We start from the raw sequence: 22,885 nt of genomic DNA on the forward strand, positions 1-22,885 counted from the left end.
AAAGCAAATTGTTTCTATGGTGGGACCTTAAAAAAATACCTTTACCATAAAGTTTGTAAATTTTTTTTTTTTCTACTCAGACCATATTCAGCTCATTCCCTGTCTTCTTCAGTTAGTTACTCTCTTCCCTTAAAACCTTGCTCTAATCAGCATCCTAGGTCTTCAGAAAGGATGCCTCTAGGCTGGATGGTGGCCCCCTAAGGCCTCTGCTACACTCTACAGTGTACTTAGCATCCCCAGGGTATTAGTTTCCCAGGGCTGCCTAACAAATTACCACAAACTGGGTGACTTAAAACAGCAGAAATTTATTCTGTCACAATTTGGAGGCTAAAAGCCTGAAATCAAGGCATTGGCAAGGCTGTGATCCCTCTGAAGGATCTAGGAAAGAATCCTTCTCTGCCTCTTCCTAGCTTCTGGTGGTTGCTGGCAATCCTTGGCATTCCTTGGCTTATAGCTGCATCACTCCAATCTCTGCCCTGTCATTACATGAGCTTCTTTTCCTGTGTCTCCTCTGTGTCCAAATTTCTCTCTTCTTTACGGACACCAGCCATTGGATTTAGGGTCACTTAAGTCCAGTATGACCTCATCTTAACTTGATTACAATACATATGCAAAGACATGAACTTTGAGGAGACACTAGTCAACCCAGTACAATCCCCAAAAGTCATCATCAGTGAAAATGTATTGCTTGAGCTAAGGATGCAAAGAGGCATAAATCACAGACCTTGCCCTCAAAGAAAGACACTGTAGTTACAGAGGTGGTCCCTGCACTCGGAACATAAATCACCAACAAGATAGGGGATGCTTAGAGTCAACTGACTGGGGCCAAATGGCAGCCATGCCAGAGGAATTCAGCCAAGGGGACACAGTCACTGAGGACACCACTAAAAGATTTCACTCAGAGTGGCAGGGCGGGTGGTGGTGAGTTCCAAGTAGATCCTTGAAGGAAAAGTAGGAAAAGCAAAGATAAGTAAGGAGGGCTTATCAAAAGCACAGCTCCAAGGGGGAAGGTGTGCCTGGCAGAATCTTACTTCTGAAGTTTTGCTGTAGAAATGAGAGGCTGAAAGGATGCAAATATCTACCATATGGAGTAGAAGAACATGGTGAATTACTTTGGCTATAATAATAGTATGCTGTAATGCTGCAGCAATTAGCATGTTGTGAAGTGGTCTCTCGTTCATTAATTTTATCTAGTCTTCAAAATGACAATCCTGAGTGTTATCATATAACCAAGGATCCTGGGGCTCAAAGGTCAAGTAACTTGTCCAGGTCAATCAGCAAATCAGTTGTAGAACTGGCAGGAAACACACTGGTCTCGCTATTCCTCGTTCAGGAATTTCCCCATGAAATGATGTTGCCTCCTGGGTCAACCTTCCAGTACTGATTGTGTTGTTCTTGGCCCAAGGAAAGCATTTGAAGAACAGAGTAATCCTGCAAGAAATAGAAAGGCTCCTAAAAGCCATATAAATCCCAAATTGGAATTGTGAAAAACCCTCCCAAGCCATCTGAATTGGTTTCATGAAACCTTCTGAGGAATTTCCAATGTAGTAAAAAGTCTTCTTTGGCCTTCAGAAACATTATATGATCCAGTGGCCTTCTGCAGAACTCAGCTGTTTATCTTGAGGAAATAGGGGCTGAATGGAACTTGAAGGCATGCAGAGACATTGGTAAGAAGTTGAGGGGAAGTTGAGTACAAAAGACAAATTACATCACAAGGTGGTAAGGCAGCAGAAACTGATAATCGAAGCTCTGGGGCTGGGCTCACCAGCGTGGAGTCATACACCGACGACCAGATCTCGGCGTGTTTTGGAGCCTTTCTAATCAGAATTTGTAACTATGGCTACCAACTGGAAGCAAGCAGGAAGTCTAGCCTTGGGCTGAATGTCTGATGCTTAATATGTTTCCCTGGATTTTCCTTTACTTAGCAAGCAGGTAACTTGCCAAATTCTCTTCTGGCTGAGTCTTTAAAGGTATATTTAAGGATGAAATTCTTTTGCGACTAGTGTGATTCACTGAATTCTTGCTTGTGCAAAATGCCGCACTGGTTGCTATGGAAGAATACAAAAATATAAGACAGTCCCTGACCTTGAAGAAAATCCCATTTAATTTAGGAGACATGAGACATATAGAGTAAACATGGTATAAGTGAGACTACAAATGAAATTTGTAAGCAGTTTCTCATCACTCAGTTGTCTGTTCAGATGCAACTTTTCAAAACCAGGCCCTCCTGGCTCCCCTTTTAAAAACAATGGCTTGCCCCACCTCCATATCACCTTCTAGCCCTTTATCCTGATATGGCTTTATGACATCTATCACTATCTGAAATTAAATTTTTTTGAATTTAATTATTAAATTAAATGTTTGCTTGTTTACGCTAGACATACTCAAGACATAATAACCATGAGGACATGGAATTTGTCATGTTCTTTGCTGTATTCCTAGCACCTAAAACCATGTTGAACACACATTAGGTGCTCACTAAATATTTGTTAAATAAATGAATAAAATACATATTAATCAACTGAAAATGGGCTAAGATAACTTGGATTAATGTAGTGTTTCCCACATTTGCCTTATAAGAATCACCTAAGCAGCTGTCAAAAAAATTCCCTGAAGGTTTTGATTCAGTAAGCCTGGAGTAGGGCCCAGGAATCTGTATTTTAAAGAAGCATCCCCAGTGACTCTTTTAATGGGGCAGCATTGGAAACACAAGGTTAATGCAGTGATTGATGGTGGGTGAAAGAGAAAAATGAAGTGATAAGAGCAGGTGCCCGAGGTCAGTGGCTGCTCATTGGAATCTCATCACTGAGTGATGAGAAACTGCTCATTGGGGGAGATTTAAAAAGTACTGATGCATAGATGCACAGATTCCAGATCAATGAGATTAGAATCTCTGCCAGTGGGTCCTGGACTTGGGCCAGTTTTAAAGTTCCTCAGGTGATTTTCATGATCAGCCAAGGCTGAAAACCCCCTAAGGTCTGTGGAAATATTTTATCAGTACTCCAAGTATATTGCTAGGTTGTGCTCCAGTGGTGTCCAGCTTCTTGGATCCCTCAGCTGCAACCCTTGATCTCCTAGTCTGGAAGGGACATGTGTAACTCGGTTTGTGGTGAACTATAGTAGCTTTTTGCTCTTGTTTTTTAAAAAATGTCATTTAAAGCAACAACTGAATGTAATCTCTTATACTTCATGGCTGGAGTGGAAAACACCTACAAGAATATTTTTATGGTGAGAAAGCCAGGGTGCCCTGAGCAGAGCCTAGATGGGCAGAATTGAGTCACAGAGCCCAAATGCTATGCTTCTAATACAATGAGGAAAGCATAGGAGAACACTGAGTTTCTCTCATGGGCCTGGAGAAAGGTGATAGGTGGCTCAGGAAAGAAAGCCAAGGGGAAGATGTTGAAAGAGTCTATAGATGTAGGTCTCAGCCTGGCTGCGTATTATAATCACTTGGGGAGCTTAAGTCATTACTGATGCCCAGACATTCTCAAAGATTCTGCTGTTATGGATATAGGGGTGTAGTGTGAGTGTGTGTGTGTGTGTGTGTGTGTGTGTGTGTGTGTGTGTGTGATGCAGCAGCGTTGTTAATCAGAGGTTTACAGAGAAAGGGGGGAACCTGGTAACTTACTCCTCATAGAAACAAAAGCTACTATGTGCCAGCCACCGGGATGCCCGCTTTGCACAGATTATCTCATTTAATTCTCAGGAACATCTCAGGAGGGAGGCACCTTGGTAGCTCCATTTCAGACATGGAATGAGACCTAGGGAGGGTCACAAGGTTCCATAACCAGTGAGTGGTGGAGCCAGGATGTCAGGTGAGTCTGCGCTCATACCCACCGTCCTATACTGCTTCAACCAGAGCAGGGTCTAAAGAGAACATCCTTGAGGAGAAATTCCCTGTGGTAGGGGTCATGTCCAGTCAACCTTAGGTTGTTTGCTGTGCTGTGCTCTCACTCCTTTCTCTTTACCACCAAGCCTTCAGTGAAGCCTGCCCCACAAGAGCGGGGGTGGGTGGGGCTTTGGGGGAAAGACCGGGGGGTGAGATTAGCATGTGGTAGAGAGCTTTGGGGGTAAGGACAGCACTAGTGGCTGCGAGCAATGCCCAGGTACCAAGCTGACCGGCTTGCTGCTGGAATTTCATAGAAAAGCAGCTACAGGGACTTCCCTGGCGGTCCAGTGGTTGGGACTTCCCCTTCCAATGCACGGGGTGCGGGTTTGATCCCTGGTTGGGGAGCTAAGATCCCACATGCCTCCAGGGCCAAAAGACGAAAACATAAAATAGAAGCAATATTGTAAAAAATTCAATAAAGACTTTAAAAATGGTCCACATCAAAAAAATCTAAAAAAAAAAAAAAGAAAGAAAGAAAGGAAAGCAACTATAATGGGAGAGCCCATTCTTGGGAAAATGTAGAACAACAGGGGTACCTAAAGACAGGGAGGTGGTGGACTTTGCCCTGTACATTGACTGAGGGACTCAAGTCATTCTACTTGGCTTCTAAAGGAAAAGGAGATGCACGGCTACAGAGACTTAGGGCTCTCTGGTTTACATTACTACACATAATCATTCGTGGCACAGAGCTAAGCTCTTCCAAATTTCACTGTTTACTCCTTTTTTCACCCTGGTTTTTTATTTGGCTGAGAACCAACATTTTTTTTTCTTTCCTTTTTAAAAAAATTGAGGTATAGTTGATTTATAATGATGTATTACTTTCAAGGAATTATATATATATAATATATATGTATATATATTAAATATATGTATATATGTGTATATATATATATATATATTTTTTTTTTTTTTGAGGTACGCGGGCCTCTCACTGTTGCGGCCCCTCCTGTTGCGGAGCACAGGCTCCAGACGCGCAGGCCTAGCGGCCATGGCTCACAGGCCCAGCCGCTCCGCGGCATGTGGGATCCTCCCAGACCGGGGCACGAACCCGTGTCCCCTGCATCGGCAGGCGGACTCTCAACTACTGTGCCACCAGGGAAGCCCTATATTCTTTTTCAGATTCTTTTCAATTATAGGTTATTACAAGACATTGAGAACCAATATTTTCTTAAACCTCTTCATTTCCATCACCAGCATTGCTTTTGGGGCCATTTTTACCCAAGAGATATAGTTTTTGTTTCGTTTAATCATTTCACGACAGTTAATGAGTAGGCAGTAATGAACAGAGAACAAAAAAGCTGTGCTGATATGAATATGCTGAGGGATTGGCAAACTCGCCCACCAACTCGGTGACTTGCCTCACCACTTCCTTGCCGCCAGCTTTGAAGGACATGAGCCAACGTCGTATCTCAGCCACAATGCCAGGTGTCATTGAACTTCAAGGTGTCTTGTGAACAGCGAAAAACAGAAATGTTAACTGCTTTTACCTTTAGAAGTACCACTCTTTACATTACAGCTTCAAATGTTTGCATCTACTGTTCCTACTTTAAAGTCCCTAGCAGAGTAGCCTAAATGAAAGAATATGAACTTACAAATATGTCCAAGGAATTTAGAAGTTAACTATGTAGCTTTTACTTGGGACTTTAAATGGAGGCGACTTGATTTGACATGGCCTCAAATTCTGTTCCTCTTATTTAGGTGGTAAGAGAACTGGGGACATGAGAACATTATGATTAAGTTTAAGCAGATAACACATATATATAGAATCTAAAAAAAAAAAAAGGGGGGGCTCTGATGAACGTAGGGGCAGGACAGGAAAAAGATGCAGACATAGAGAATGGCCTTGAGGACATGGGAAGGGGGAAGGGTAAGTTGGGACAAAGTGAGAGTGGTGTGGACATATATACACTACCAAATGTAAAATAGATAGCTAGTGGGAAGCAGCTGCATAGCACAGGGAGATCAGCTCGGTGCTTTGTGACCACCTGGAGGGGTGGGATAGGGAGGGTGGAAGGGAGACACAAGAGGGAGGGGATATGGGGATATATGTATACATATAGCTGATTCACTTTGTTATACAGCAGAAACTAACACACCATTGTAAAGCAATTATACTCCAATAAAGATGTTTAAAAAAATGTAGGGCTTCCCTGGTGGCGCAGTGGTTGAGAGTCCGCCTGCCGATGCAGGGGACACGGGTTCGTGCCCCGGTCTGGGAAGATCCCACATGCCGCGGAGCGGCTGGGCCCGTGAGCCATGGCCGCTGAGCCTGCGCGTCCGGAGCCTGTCCTCCGCAACGGGAGAGGCCACAACAGTGAGAGGCCCGCGTAACGCATAAAAAAAAAAAAAAAAAAATGTAACTACAAAGAAAAGTACATAATTCTAAATACATTTCTGTGATTGCATTAAAAAAAAAAAGTTTAAGCAGAAACTTACCACATGAGATGAGAAGAAATAGAAGACGAAGGAGTCCAAAGAAATACACGTGGAGGTTACGTGCTACCAGCCCTCACAGTCTTGAGAATCCAAAGGGACTTAAAATACAAGTCCTATGGGCACATGCATTCAATTAACAAGGTAGTTTTCTGTGAAAATTGAGTTTGGGCAATATCTCAGATGAATAAACTTTACACATTCTTTATGCCTGAAACTCCCTAGATTGAAAAGGAGAGAGCCCAAGAGCAGATACCAATGTATTCATATTGGAACTCTTCCAGTAAGACTTCTGTATTCCATTTTCTATCAATGAGTATCTCCGTCTGTCCTGCCTGTCATCCACCAAAGTGAGCAAACACTGACACCTCAGAATGTGTAGGTGGCAGAAGTAGGGTCACTGTCACTCACAGTGATGTTCACAGTTTTAATCATAACATATTTTCAGGCAGATAATTTTGGTTGAGACAGAGGAAATATATGATACCTAACAGCATGAGTTGTGAAGCCAGATTACCAGGTTCGAATTCCAGCTCTACCACTTGGTAGCTGTGTGACTTTGGGCCAAGTTACTTCATCCTATACCTCAGTTTCCTCATCTATAAAATGCAGATATTTCCTACCTCATAGGGTGTGGTGAATATTAAATGAGTTAACACATCGGAAGTGCTTATAACAATGACTGGTATATGTTAAGTGCTCAATAAATATTAGCTCTTACCCCACCCCTGCCCCTGCCTTACACAGGTTTTTTTTTTTTTTTTTTAAATAAATTTATTTACTTATTTTTGGCTGTGTTGGGTCTTTGTTGCTGCACATGGGCTTTCTCTAGTGGTGAGCAGGGGCTACCCTTCGTTGTGGTGCACGGGCTTCTCACTGTGGTGGCTTCTCTTGTTGCAGAGCACAGGCTCTAGGTGCGTGGGCTTCAGTAGTTGCGGCACACTGGCTCAGTAGCTGTGGCTCGTGGGCTCTGGGGCGCAGGCTCAGTAGTTGTGGTGCACGGGCTTAGTTGCTCCGAGGCATGTGGGATCTTCCTGGACCAGGGCTCGAACCTGTGTCCTCTGCATTGGCAGGCGGATTCTTAACCACTGCACTGCCAGGGAAGCCCCAGGGTTTTTTTTTAACTGGCAGTGTGGAGTTTGTACATCTGACTACTTTCCCGCACATGGGCATGTACTTACTTCTCGCAGCCAGTCAAACCACTTCCCTGGCTAGTGACTGCTTTGGAACAAGCAGATGGCACAATTTTGTCTAACGACATACAATTTCCTGGGGTGGTGGTGTTCAGGGAAGGTTTCTTCCCAAAAGACGTGCATTGGAAGAAAATTTTCCTTCCTTCTTCTAATAATGCTGTTTCTGCATGTACACCTGCCTATAACAGCAGAGCCATCTTGGCACTGTGAAGGGAGCTGGAAGAAAGATGAAAACAATCATGATATTGTTGAATTAAAGAATTAACCAACCCCCAAATTCCTACCTCTGGACTTAATATATGAAATAATACATTTTCCATTATGAGTATGGTTTTCTGTTATCATACTTGAAAACACCCTGATTGATACTTCTTGAGTATCTAGTATGTTTGAGATATTTTATTAGAAACACAAAGTGCAAAACCCTAAACCTGACCTCGACAAGTTTTCCAGCTACTTGAGGGAGATGAGCCATTGAAAGAAAACTAATACCAAGCAGTAAATATTAAGTGCTTGGCCTGAGAAAGCAGCACAGGAGGTCATATATGAGGAGAGGGCTCAAAGATGGACATAGATGGACAGATGGGAACATTCCCGGTAGTATAAACAAAATGTTGGCTAGAGTTAGGGATTGTATTAGTTTGCCAGGGCTGCCATAACGAAATACTACAGACTGGGTGGCTTAAACAACAGAAAATTATTTCTCAAAGTTCTGGCGGCTAGAAGTCCAAGATCAAAGCGTCAGCAGGGCTGATTTCATTCTGAGTCCTCTCTCCTTTGTTTGCAGATGGCTGCGTTTTTGCTGTGTTCCTTATGGTCTTTTGTCTGTTCACATGCACCCCTGGTATCCCTTTGTATGTCCAAAGTTTTTCATGTAAGGACACCAGTCAGACTGCATTAGGACCTACATTAATTGCCTTATTTTAATTTAATGGTCTCTTTAAAGGTCCTATCTCTAAATACAGTCACATTCTGAGATACTGAGGGTTAGGACCTCAACATATGAATTTGGAAAGGGCACAATTTCAGTCTATAAAAGGGACGAAGAAGGAGCTTAAGAGTGAGTAAAAGGTTAGAGATGGCTGGAGATGAAGCTGGAAGGTTACATCAGGACCAGAGAGCTAGGGGCCTCAAACGTTGGGCCTAGATTTTACTCTCGCAGTAGCAGCAGGGAAGTAAAACAGACCCTTAGGAAGAATAATTTGCCGGAGCGTGCTGCAGGTTTTTATAAGGCAAAGAACTAGGGTGAGAGAAACGGGATAGGGCTGCACATAGTCTAGTCCTGATAAAGGACTGAGCTCAGGAGGGGAATTCGAAGTGACTAACTGAAAGAGAAATGGAGGACGAAAGGACAAGATGTATGCTTGGACATTCCCAGCAATCAGGCCAGGGGAGGCTTATGCTGTAAATTCAAGTCTTAAAAGGAAATGTTGTGGGGCTTCCCTGGTGGCGCAGTGGTTGAGAGTCCGCCTGCCGATGCAGGGGACACGGGTTCGTGTCCAGGTCCGGGAAGATCCCACATGCCGTGGAGCGGCTGGGCCCGTGAGCCGTGGCCGCTGAGCCTGCGCGTCCGGAGCCTGTGCTCCGCAACAGGAGAGGCCACAGCAGTGAGAGGCCCACGTACCGCAAAAAAAAAAAAAGGAAGTGTTGTGAGTCCTGGGACATTGGGGTTCCAGCTTTCTAATATTTAGGAGTACCTGTCTGAAAGGAAATACAATTCCTTGTTGGGTAGGGAGTATCCTGGAGATATTCAGGAACTTAGTTTTATAGAAAGGATACAAATATCAGAGAAGATTGCATTATTAGATATTCTTGGAAGTCCCTCGTATGGCTTAGGGTCCAGAAGCTTGTTTCATTTAGAACACAGAATAGGCAAAACATCTAGCCAATACCCCAAATCACCCAATCATCTCACAAGGAAGATCTGAGGTAAGGTAGCTCTCCAGACCCCAACCCTGCTTGAAGTAGACCCTTTTGTTTAGTTTGGGCAATACTCAACATGCCTCCACTAGGTGTTAAGTCAGTTGCCAGTTGGTATACTTAATGTTAAATGGGCTTGGAAAACTAAGTTTAAGAATTTGATCACTAAAATGAAAACTCAGAATTGCAAGATATCTTATACTATAAACTTAGAATGTATGACTTTTGTAAATTGTAATCACTAAACAAAATACCTGCTTTTAAGTTATTTTTTTTTAATATTTTTAAATTACAAAAGAAATGTGTGCGTGGCTTTTTTTTAAAGTTGAAAGTAAACTGTAATATATCCTTCCAACTTCCCCAGTCCCTTAGGGACAGGCACTGCAATTTTATTTGTAGCATTCCAGACCTTTTACTTGACATCTCCCACACCACACACATACTTATACATACAAATACACATTTCATAGCTTATAAAGTAGATATACCACGCATAATATAAAAATATGTATATTTATATGGCTATATAAATATAGCCATATAAATATATATATTATACATGCACTCAAAGGCATATAATTTTCTTTAAACTTTTTATTTTATATTGGAGTATAGCCGATTGACAATGTTGTGACAGTTTCAGGTGCACAGCAAAGGGACTCAGCCGTACATATACATGTATCCATTCTCCCCCAAACTTCCCTACCACAGAGGCAGAAAGGCATATAATTTTTATTTAACACAACCAGGATTTGTACTAAATACTGTCTAACAATTTGTATTTTTCAGTTACTTATATATATAAGTATATTGTATATTTATATACACTGTATATATTTCCCACGTTAGTGCATATATTCCCAAATGGCCCATGTTTTAAATATCTCCTTAAGTAATGAAAGCCAAATAGACCACCTCAGGTATATTATTCAAAAATTAGAAAAATAGGGTAGTCTAAGAAAATGATAATGGAACAATAAAATTCTTGTCAGTTCTCAAACATTACAACATGTAAGGTTCAACTTTATCCTGAACATTTTCAATGGACCCTCAAAGGAAGAAAAATGAAATGATCTGTCTTTACACTTTTATGAATAGGCAAACATTTTCAGGTGCTATCTTTTCAGATATTTAAAATTTTTATCTGAATACAAAGAATAAACACAAGAGTACCAATTTCAAAGTTGCCAAAGGGTGCATGTAGTTAAAAGTCTTCCTTTCCCCTTAGTTCCCCAGTCCCATAATTCTTCTCTCCACAAGCAACTGTTGACAAGTTTCTTGTGTATTCTAAAGATATTTAAGATTCTGTACATTTAAAATAAGAAAATATCAAAAAGCAACACCATATCGCTCCTCCCCATCCCCGCCCCCGCCAAAGTTCCAGCACTTGCTAGGGTAATTTTTATTGCAATTTTGACCTGTCTACTCAAATGAGAGAGAAGTGACAGAATTAGGCCACAGAGTTAAAAAGCATATTTGGGAGCCTGGGGTAATGACAGATAAGAATAAGATGGCTATCAAAGGATTAAGAAAGACCCGTATAAAGAAAGCTTATAAAAACTTATAAAGCTCTTGAATATAGCTCTTTTAAAAAAAATCTTCATGACAGTGTAGCAAACGTTAAAGATGAAATATATCCTATTTAAAATAATCAGCTCCCGAATCAACACTTGATTCATTTTTTGTTCTCAGACTTAGCACAGCTACAATTCTATCTACACTAAATTTTGTGAAACTTAAGACAAACCTCTTTCATAATTTTACATTTTCATTTCAACATAAATTCTAAAATAAATGGGGGAAGGTAGTAGGACTTTAAGTTCTTTTTTTTAAGTAGATTTACTTTACCAGGGACTTTTCAGGACCAATAGTCACTCCTATTTGTATTCTTACTTCCCATAAGGAACAACTGTTATTTATGCAAAGGTAGAGGTGTTGATTTAAAGATTTGTTTGAAGTTTATTTTAGTAAAAAGAAAGCCAGAGAGTCAATATTGTTTATGTCAAAAATGTCTTTATTTTAATGGCAAAAAACGATTAATCTTACTACAATAGTGGAAGAGTTATATTTTTTCTTAAAACAGTAAACACATCTTAAGTAGTAACTCATAAAGTGTGTATTAAACAGGCCCACCAGCCCACACACGACAAAATATGAACATTGGTTAATAATATGAACAAATACCTAATAAATTATTAAGAAAACAAGGCTTTAGAATGTTAGCTCCTCACATTCCACATAGAACTTCCAATGCTCATCCATTATATGGCATGGGAGAAATTCTTGATCGCTGATTAACAGTATTTCATTTATTTGAAGATAATGTGGGATGCTTTTCATTGACCCTTTGGAAGTTCCTGTTTAAAGAAGAGTCAACAAATTAAAAACTGTCTTTTAAAAAATAAGATTTAAAGATGATACAAACAGATGGAGAGATATACCATGTTCTTGGATTGGAAGAATCAACACTGTGAAAATGACTATACTACCCAAAGCAATCTACAGATTCAATGCAATCCCTTTCAAACTACCAATGGCATTTTTCACAGAATTAGAACAAAAAATTTCACACTTTGTATGGAAACACAAAAGACCCCGAACAGCCAGAGCAATCTTGAGAAAGAAAAATGGGGCTGGAGGAATCAGGCTCCCCGACTTCAGACTATACTACACAGTTACAGTAATCAAGACAGTATGGTACTGGCACAAAAACAGAAATATAGAGCAATGGAACAGGATAGAAAACCCAGAGACAAACCCATGCACGTATGGTCACCTTATTTTTGATAAACGAGGCAAGAATATACAGTGGAGAAAAGACAGCCTCTTCAGTAAGTGGTGCTGGGAAAACTGGAGAGCTACATGTAAAAGAATGAAATTAGAACACTCCCTAACACCATACACAAAAATAAACTCAAAATGGATTAAAGGCCTAAATGTAAGGCCAGACACTATCAAACTTAGAGGAAAACATAGGCAGAACACTCTATGACATAAATCACAGCAAGATCCTTTTTGACCCACCTCCTAGAGAAATGGAAATAAAAACGGAAATAAACAAATGGGACCTAATGAAACTTAAAAGCTTTTGCACAGCAAAGGAAACCATAAAAAAGATGAAAAGGCAACCCTCAGAACGGGAGAAAATATTTGCAAACGAAGGAACTGACAAAAGATTAATCTCCAATATTTACAAGCAGCTCATGCAGCTCAATATCAACAAACAACCCAATCCAAAAATGGGCAGAAGACCTAAATAGATATTTCTCCAAAGAAGATATACAGATTGCCAACAAACACGTGAAAGGATGCTCAACATCACTAATCATTAGAGAAATGCAAATCAAAATTACAATGAGGTATCACCTCACACTGGTCAGAATGGCCATTATCAAAAAATCTACAAACAATAAATGCTGGAGAGGGTGTGGAGAAAAGGGAACCCTCTTACACTGTTGGTGGGAATGTGAAATTGATACAGTCATTATGGAGAACAGTATGGAGGTTCCTTAAAAAACTAAAGATAGAACTACTATACAACCCAGCAATCCCACTACTGGGCATATACCCTGAGAAAACCATAATTCAAAGAGTCATGTACCACAATGTTCATTGCAGCTCTATTTACAATAGCCAGGACATGGAAGCAACCTAAGTGTCCACTGACAGATGAATGGATAAAGAAGATGTGGCACATATACACATAATGGAATATTACTCAGCCATAAAAAGAAATGAAATTGAGTTATTTGTAGTGAGGTGGATGGACCTAGAGTCTGTCACACAGAGTGAAGTAAGTCAGAACGAGAAAAACAAATACTGTATGTTAACATATATATATGGAATCTGAAAAAAAAAAGGTTATGAAGAACCTAGAGGCAGGACAGGAATAAAGACGCAGATGTAGAGAATGGACTTGAGGACACGGGGAGGGGGAAGGGTGAGCTGGGAAGAAGTGAGAGAGTGGCATGGACATATATACACTACCAAATGTAAAACAGATAGCTAGTGGGAAGCAGCCGCATAGCACAGGGAGATCAGCTCGGTGCTTTGTGACCACCTAGAGGTGTGGGATAGGGAGGGTGGGAGCGAGACGCAAGAGGGAGGAGATATGGGGATATATGTATATGTATGGCTGATTCACTTTGTTATAGAGTAGAAACAAACATCCCATCGTAGAGCAATTATACTCTAATAAAGATGTTAAAAAATAATAAATTTTTAAAAAGGTAAAAAATAAGATTTAAATTTACTTATTACGAACCCTAGACCCTAGTCAAGTCTACGAGCACATATAACAGGTTTTCTGACCAGGTCATTCTTCACTCACTCCATTTTCTATACCCAAGATAGAGCTGTAAATCAGCACTGACCTATCTTGGAAGAAAGAAGCCTGTTTGCAGTCTAAAACACCAAGGCAAAAAATGGATAACTGAAGCTTCTGAAGGTAGTTATACAAAGCCCCTCTGTGCCTCAATTTCCAATAAATTGAGAATAAAACAGTTGTAAAGATTAAATGAGATACTGCATGTGAAATGCCTGTCTACTGCCTAATACAGAGCAACCACTCAATAAATAGTAGCTGCTATTATTATAGCAGGTAGTTATTACTAAAAAGAGTGTTAGGCTGGAAGATGGATGATCAATTTTCTAGGTCACACAAACTTGGTTGTGATCTCAAGCAAGTTATATGGGCTTATCTAGATTTCCATCTCCTCTGAGAGGTGAGAGAGTTGATGATCAGCAGGGTCCCTTTTAGCTCTGCCAGTTTAAGAGCCAATGATACTAAAACTGGCTTCTTTAAGCTCCCTGACAGTCTCATAGGTTCCTTTCTTGGAGACTGGCTATATGAGCTATACATCATTCAACTAGTTGAATCTTATTCCAAGGTTAGCACCAACATGCTATCTGTGTGACCTCAGCCAGACAGTTTCAGATAGACGTATGTATAGTCCAAGTGCTTTGTTCATAATTCTAAGCAGTACAAATGTTTACATAGTTACACATCTGCATGGATATCTGGTGCTCCTGATAAAGTACCCATTTATCCTTCTAATGGTGATCCCACCCTAATTTGCCTCTGGAGGACCATCCCTTTCCCCACACTTGGTCCATGTGCTTCTGGTGGAATTGTTCTCAACTGTGTGGCTGAACCACACTGACTCCATTTTGTCAGCTCCATCTTAGGTCTGCAGTCCTATCCCTTCCCTTTCTGCATGACTGTACTTTAGCCTACTCACAAGGAATGCACCCAAGCCAGCTTTTACCTTTGTCTTCATCTGATATGAAAACTGGAAGAATGCCTTTGCTGACGCAGATAGTTAATAGTTCTCTATCAGCTTATCCTTGTCTTCAACTGATATGAAAACTGGAAGTATGCCTTTTGCTGACGCAGGTAGTTAACAGTCATGAGACCCCTCAGGGAAGGGCAGGGAGGAAAAACAGGGGTTCCTGTCAGTGTGGACCAACCACACTTCTCCCAAGTAGTCAGATTCTATTTTTAGCTTTGGTCCCTTTAAATCTTCCTTACCCTTTTCAGAGGCAGAGTAGGGCTATGAATGCTTCTGGATCATCTCTTCCTGATCCTTCCTACCCGTATGTAAGTTACCCACAATAAACTTCACAATTACCCTTTATGGAGTTGCCTGCTTAGTTTTTTGGTCTGAAAGTTCTTGCTCAGTTCAGGGGATATAATTCAATATCTCTTCCTTCCAACATTCATCTCCTGATTTGTTTAGATCTGGGCCAATCAGTGAACAGGCATTGATTCAGGGTAAGAACACGACCCATTCGGAGTGAAGTTACATGCAATGAGATCTTTGTTTCGCCTTCTGGGAAAGAGTCACATCCAAATTCTTTCCCTCTGGACTTGAATCTGGAAGCATGTAGCTCTGGGATGATGAGAGGAGAGGCTGCTACCATGGAGCTGAGAAATGGAAAGCAAGAAAAACTGGGTGCTCAGTCATGCTCTGTGAACACTGGCTTAAGCCTGAAGAACCTACTCCTGGTCTTTCATGTACATGAGTCAATAAAATTCCTTTTTATGGGGGGTGTAAGCCAGTCTGATTTGGGTTTTAAACTGTTACTTACAACCCAAAGAATTTAAACTGTTTTACACATGGTCCATATGTAAACAAAATAATCCCCTCATTAGCAGGTTTGTTTTATAGACTATCTGAAGCAAGGTACCTCACAAAAGTTGGGAGTGGAGAGCATTCATCCTTCAGGAAAAGCCCATGGAAATAAGGCTTTAAATATTAATTTAAATTAATTTTGCTAATATTAGCTTAGTTTCATCAGAGCAAGGATGGGCCTGTATGCACAAAAACCCTATTCTCTTTCCAGTGAATGGGCCTTGCCTTAAAAGTCACAGACCCAAACGTGGGCACTTGTAAGAGATGGCCAAGAGCACCTGAATAGCTTCATCTTGTTTGTAACCAGAAATTATCACCATAGGGCTCACATAGAGAAGGTCACAAACAAAAGTGCAGAATGATAAGCAGTAGCTCCACAGGAAGCAACCTGCCCATCTTCCCAATTGACATGCTGGAAACAGAGTGGCCCAAACTTGGGATGCTGAGATGACATAACAAAAGTGTTTGAAAAACAGCATTTTCAGATGGACATCTGTTAACCTATTAACCCACAGAAGTGGAGTTTGGAGTTTTCAATAAAGTAATGCTAGTGTTAAACCTTTTTTTCCTTTTGTCTTACCATTCCCATCATTCACCTTTGTCAAATGAGAAAATAACACCTATGTGAAAGTTTTCTGTAAAATTGTAAAGTGTTATTCAATACGGCTTTGCACTCTAAACTAGCTTTGCTTGGAGTTGATCTGGCTCTCTCTCTCCCTTACGTGCTGTAATAAATTAAGATAAAGGGACCATTTTAGGCCCACCTTCTTTTTTTTAAGCAGGGCTGACTTTATCACTAAAGTCAGTAGGGTGTGATGGCCTTGATTTATAACTTTCTCAACAGGTTAGCCATGATATATCCACAGAAGTTATTTGGTTGATATTCTGTCTAGTGGCTATTCACATGGCTTCTCTTTCAAAGGAACAGAGATCATGGCAGCCAAAATGCCACCCCCAGATCCACTTAATTTCACTGTCAGCATAATACACTCCTGACTTTCCTGTAATCTGCAGGACTTTAGGAAAACTGCAAGTGGCTCTGTGGTAACAGAAGGTGCCACTTCCTGGGTAAGCCCATGGACATGAAATTCTGGGAACATACATATCACACCACAAAACTCAGTATTGAGACCATCCCCCAGTTTCTCACAGAATAGCCTCTTTTCCATAATGATCAGACTGGAAGAAACAAAGACCATTCCTTACAAAACACCTGTTCTCATCTCCTTTACCTCTCATCTTCTGCTGCCTTTTCTTTCTCCTCTACCACCTCTTCCGCAACAGATACCTCTGAACTCCATCTGCCACTGCATTCCCACCCGCTTCATTCCAGCCCATGATACCAGGATATGGCACCTTTGGCTGACCACAACTTCTAGCTTCCAGATTTCTTTGTTGTTATCCACAATTCCCAGTAATATTGGGATGGGGTGGGCAACAAAACAAGAAACACATTCACACAGAAAACTGAGCTAAACAGGGTAATCCTCATATAAGAAAATGTAAGAATACAGCAAACTGATTTCAAATTTATGATCCCAGTTTGAATTGTGTTAAGTAACTATACAATTGCTACGTTATCTTATTACATAATAGTACAAGTTTCAAAATTATTTGAATCATTCCAGGCAAATAACATTCAGGAAAGTTAAAGACAAAGAACTTCACTAGCTTTTCTTCCTTTTTTGAAGTTGAGTAAACCTTTTCTCCATGTCTACATATGGAAAGCATACCTGAAAGCATCAATGCCAGTATGTAATATTTTAAAAACGCTTTGCTTTTTCTTTTCATAAAAAATTAAACATACATGCAGTGTACTACAGCTACTTAAAATAAGTAAAAATATATTGTGGTTTGTATTATCAATCTTCTGAGAAATAAGTAATAACCTGTTACTATAGCGGCTGAGAACACAGTTCTAGAACTGAGATTCTCTTCTGTGGGCCCTAGTCTGGGCTCACTCTGCATGTCTCCTGCTTTCAGGGCTTTTAGAACTATTTTCAGTGTTTTACTTTGTTGTATATACTCTAAATTTGGCCCGAAGGTATGGTTTTCCTGCAATCCTCTCCCTGCCCCAACTCCCCTGCTACCCAGGTAACCAACGCTAACAACCTAGGGTATATCATATCCTTCTATAGTTTGTTTCTGTGCTCTAATAGTCATATCACACATTTGTCCATCACTTTTCAATACTTTAATCCTTGTACAACCATGTGAGACAAGAAAGGGAAAGAATCCAAGTAGTTAGGAAACTGAGATTTAGATTTTTTTAATTTAATAATTCATTTATAGTACTCAATAAACTGTTACTTAATAGGAACTTAATAGGTTGCACAAAATACAGGCACTTAAATATAAAAGAACAGTGAACTAAAGTTTCCTCACCAATGCAGTCTATACTCTTACTACAATGCTTACTACTCCCACCAAGCTTTCAGCCAGTTAGCATAGCAACAAATAAAGGGACTGCAGGAAGCACACACTTAAAAGACCTGTTTCCAAATGGGAAGCTCCCAAACACTGGAGTTTTGCTTCCACTCTAGCCCTGACAGTCATGTTGGAGGTAGGTGGCTAAGAGGGAATGAAGCAGCAAGATTCAGATATTGGATGTAAAACGTTTACATTTAATATACTTTATAGGAAATGATTTTACTTTGGGTCCATTAGTAAATTGTTACTGTTCCATGGAAAGATCTTAGAAAAACTAAGCTGTTGTGATCTGCAGCAGCAACATGAACCGACAGGTACGGCACTGTAATACCAGGAGCAAACACACACACAGTCTTAAGCAGTCTGACAATATCAACTATTCATTTTTCCCAGTCCTCACTGTGGGGAGGATTAAGTGGACTAGTGCTCGGAAGTTCAGTTCTGCTTAAGGGGCCAGACACCTGTGGCTCTGGAGCCTCAAAGAAACAAAGAGGAATAGGAGGATTTAAAAAAGAAGTTCTGTCACTGAAAGAATTTTTGTGAATGAGGTAAAGAGAAATTAGAACCCTGAGAGATAGTAACTTAATCTGTTATTTGGTCAAATAATTACCATCTTCTTTGCAATGATAACTGAGGACATCTACTTGTAGCTTTGTGACAAAGAATTTTTCCATCAGAACTGTGAAAACCACCAATTCACCCCATTAGAAGGTAGGAGCCCTTCTCCCTTTAATTTTCACTTTTACTTGGGGTAGATTCCCTAGGCAAAGTCAGTGCCCTCTGAGATCTATAAATAAAATTTCTAAACAGTAGCACATTTAGCAGCCCAGTACAACTACGAAGATGGCCATTTAATCGGACATTTGTCTTTTCTTGTCCCTAAGCCCCAACAGGAAATGCACAGCAAAGGAACTAAGGAACCATTCTGCTTATGGACAAGGTAGGGAGAAATAAATCTCCCTCAAGTAATATCACCAGACTTTAGATATTCTGCACAAGTCTGCTTAAACTGAATTGATAGATTCTTTAGTAGTCAAAAGAATGGCTCATGCAACTATTCATGTTATTCAGTGCCCAAAACTGGCACTTCAAAATGACATACTAGTTAGGTTAAAAATAATTTAACTTTTACTGTTCTTTTTCCTCTGTTTTCTTGGGTTTTTTTTTTTTTTACAGTAAAAGAGAACCTTTAATGTATGTCATGAAAACGTCTTTTATACCAGATTTCAATGACCACTGAAAAATGCAATAAATAATGTGAGATAAAATAATTTTTAGACAAAGTAGAGAGGGTTTATGAATGAAGGAAATTCTAAAGGATATAACACAGGAAGGAAACTTGTCCTAGATGGAAAGTTTGAGAAGTGAAATAGAATGGAGAGCAAATAAAGTAGTAAATATGTAGATAAATCCAAATGAACATTGACACTTAAAAAACAATACACAATACAAATACTACATATGATAATACACAATTATGTAAGGCTGATGAATTTTTTTTAAACATCTTTATTGGAGCATAATTGCTTTAAAATGGTGTGTTAGTTTCTGCTGTATAACAAAGTGAATCAGTATACATATATCCCCATATCTCCTCCCTCTTGCATCTTCCTCCCTCCCACCCTCCCTATCCCACCCCTCTAGGTGGAAACAAAGCACCAGGCTGATCTCCCTGTGCTATGCAGCTGCTTCCCACTAGCTATCTATTTTACATTTGGTAGTGTATATATGTCCATGCCACTCTCTCGCTTCGCCCCAGCTTCCCCTTCCCCTTCCCTGTGTCCTCAAGTCCATTCCTTACGTCTGCGTCTTTATTCCTGTCCTGCCCCTAGGTTCTTCGGAACCATTTTTTTTTTTTAGATTCCATACATATGTGTTAGCATACGGTATTTGTTTTTCTCTTTCTGACTTACTTCACTCTGTATGACAGTCTCTAGGTCCATCCACCTCACTACAAATAACTCAATTTTGTTTCTTTTCCTCTGTTTTTGAAAAAAATTCCCTTAATATATCAAAAGCAAAAATAATCAGATTCATTATTTTAACTGATGGTTCACTTCTGACACATCCCTAACCCATCTTACTCCTCTGGTTCTCAGTTTCATCATCTGTAAAACAGGTTCAAGACTAGCTGATCTATTAGGTTCACTTCTAACTTGAAAATTATTGAACTCAGACTTCCAGAACTTGTGCTTACAAACTAAGCATTCTAAACTTCATTACGATTATGGAATGAAACATCACTTGCTCTAGTTACAAATGAAAATGAACATACTTATGTATACATTCTCATCCTGAACCAGAAATATAATTCCAATCGAAGGCAAAATGATTATGAATAATTTTAATGAATTGTAAAACTACATCTGCTCTAGTTATGATGGGGGAAAAATTCTACTATGGCTATTTAAATACAAAGTTCAGGGACTTTCCTGGTGGCGCAGTGGTTAAGAATCCACCTGCCAATGCAGGGGACACGGGTTCAAGCCCTGGTCCAGGAAGATCCCACATGCCACAGAGCAACTAAGCCCATGTGCCACAACTATTGAGCCTGTGCTCTAGAGCCCACGAGCCTCAACTACTGAGCCCACACACCACAACTACTGAAGCCTGCGTGCCTAGAGCCCATGCTCCGCAACAAAAGAAGCCACTGCAATAGAAGCCCGCGCAACGCAATGAAGAGTAGCCCCCGCTCGCTGCAACTAGAGAAAGCCCATGCACAGCAACGAAGACCCAATGCAGCCAAAGAAAAAAAAATAAAGTTCAGTGTCTTCTGATAAATGAAGGATCCTAAAGGATAACTATGGTGATAGAGTATTACATGATTGGATATCTAAAACTAAATTAATAATTTTGCACAGATTTACATGGATAATATCAAAAGCCATCTGTGGAACTGTACTGGAATCAAGAAACAGGCTTGATTATTATACTTAGAAGTTTAAAACTATTTAGGCCCTCATTGTTCGGGGGAAAATTGAAATTAATAGGTGGTTCTTTAAGCTGAATTGGATTTGAGATACTTGATTTTATATGTAAAGTGTTCAGGTTTTCTGTGTCTCTGTCGTACAGACGTGAACCTTGGAGTTCTACTAAAAAGAAGCTCCTAAATGTCCTAATGTATGTAAAGAACCTGGCAGGGGGTCTGGCACATGGCAAATGCTCAACAGGTAATTTGTTTTCTTCTCTTTCCTCCCCTATCAGTAGATATAAAATACCAGGATGAAAAAAAATACGATTAAAATAATGAAAAAGGATCAGGAGTTTAAACAGGAGCTGAAATAAACACCCCGTGCTCTGTTATCAGGCACCCATCTTCCTTGGCTGTTTAAGAAGTTCTTAACTACATAAAACAGAAGCACCTGTGAATGTTTGTGTTCTATTACATATACTTTTACAGAGAAATGAAGCACAATAACAGCACTGAAATGAAGAAAACTCTTTCTTTAAAGTCATTTATTCACAACAGATTATAAGTAGGTCAAAGACTGTTTTCATTAAAAACAAAAAAAGTCTATTTTTTTCCTGAAAAAGCATATTCTATTTCAAATGAACAAGTGATGTTAGATCTTCCTGAGAGAAAATTATAAATTATATAATCAGTGTGCATTAAATGATAGCCTGGGAAAAGAAAGGCCTCAGGAGATACTCTTTTTTGTTTGTTTGCTTTGCTTAGATGAATACATTCAGCTTCATGTGTTTTGAGTGTCTTGGTACTATGGTGACAGGGGACATAAATATATAAAACTGGCTTTCCAGGTAAATAATGAAATGTGATCTATATTAACAGAATGTTTTTCTAAAGAACTTTGTGAAAAATATGTCAATATTTTTATACATAATGTTCACATTATGTAATAGAAGTTTTCGGAATGTTCATTTTTCCCATTCCAATATATACTGAAATATTGATGAAGATTCCCTCAATAACACAAAGGAGGAACTACAGCCAAGTAGGCAAAGGGGAGAGAGGCTTGGGACGAAGCTGTGAAATTTTAAGGGAAAATGCATCATAGACTCACTCCATTTTAAAGCTTATAAAGGACTTTAGAGACAGATACTTCAGGGATTTCATCAACATTTCATGAACAGAACTTCATTTTTAAAGATTAGCATTGGTATGTTTACAATCTTTCATTACAAACAACATATATCCTCGAATGTGTTAATATACCACATTTTAACATCCTGGAGTCTATCAATACATTGCCTCAAGTTGCCAAGTTAACTAGTTTTTGTGTAGAACTCAAATAAATAAAAAGCTCTTCCATTATCTCTGACTTACTGAAGCAAGTCATTTTATCACTTATCTTCATGACTCATGATTTTCTTGACACCATGAATCCAAAATGATATGTAGAAGTAAACTGGATGAGGGGAAAGGAGAAATAGTTCTCTGAAATTTCTGGTTGAGAAAAATGTGGAGGGCCATCATTCTTTTTTCTTTTTTTTTGAAGTATAGTTGATTTACAATGTTGTGTTAGTTTCTGGTATACAGCAAAGTGATTCAGTTATACATATATATATTCTTTATCATCTTCTTTTCCATTATGGTTTATTAAAGGATACTGAATATAGTTCCCCATGCTATACAGTAGGACCTTGTTGTTTATCTATTTTACATATAGCAGTTTGTATCTGCTAGTCCCAAACTCCTAATTCATCCCTCCCCCACCACCCCCTTTCCCCTTTGGTAACCATAAGTTTGTTCCCTGTCTGTTTCTGTTTCACAAATAAGTTCATCTGTGTCATATTTTAGATTCTACATATAAGTGATATCAGGTGGCACATGTCTTTCTCTTTCTGACTTACTTCACTTAGTATGATAATCTCTAGGTCGATTCATGTTGCCGCAAATGGCATTATTTCATTCTTTTTTATGGCTG

At 39.6% G+C, this 22,885-nt stretch overlaps 1 protein-coding gene across 1 annotated transcript in view; it reads right to left on the reverse strand.

The window, feature by feature from the left end:
• Positions 1-11,646: 11,646 nt before the first annotated feature.
• ANKRD31 (ankyrin repeat domain 31) overlaps positions 11,647-22,885 on the reverse strand; it is a 129,834-nt gene continuing 118,595 nt past the window's right edge. The window contains 1 exon segment of the mRNA XM_065873656.1: positions 11,647-11,792. Coding sequence (XP_065729728.1) covers positions 11,647-11,792 — 146 coding nt within the window.

The sequence above is a fragment of the Phocoena phocoena genome, chromosome 3 (genome assembly GCF_963924675.1).
Source record: "Phocoena phocoena chromosome 3, mPhoPho1.1, whole genome shotgun sequence".
NCBI classification, from domain to species: domain Eukaryota; kingdom Metazoa; phylum Chordata; class Mammalia; order Artiodactyla; family Phocoenidae; genus Phocoena; species Phocoena phocoena.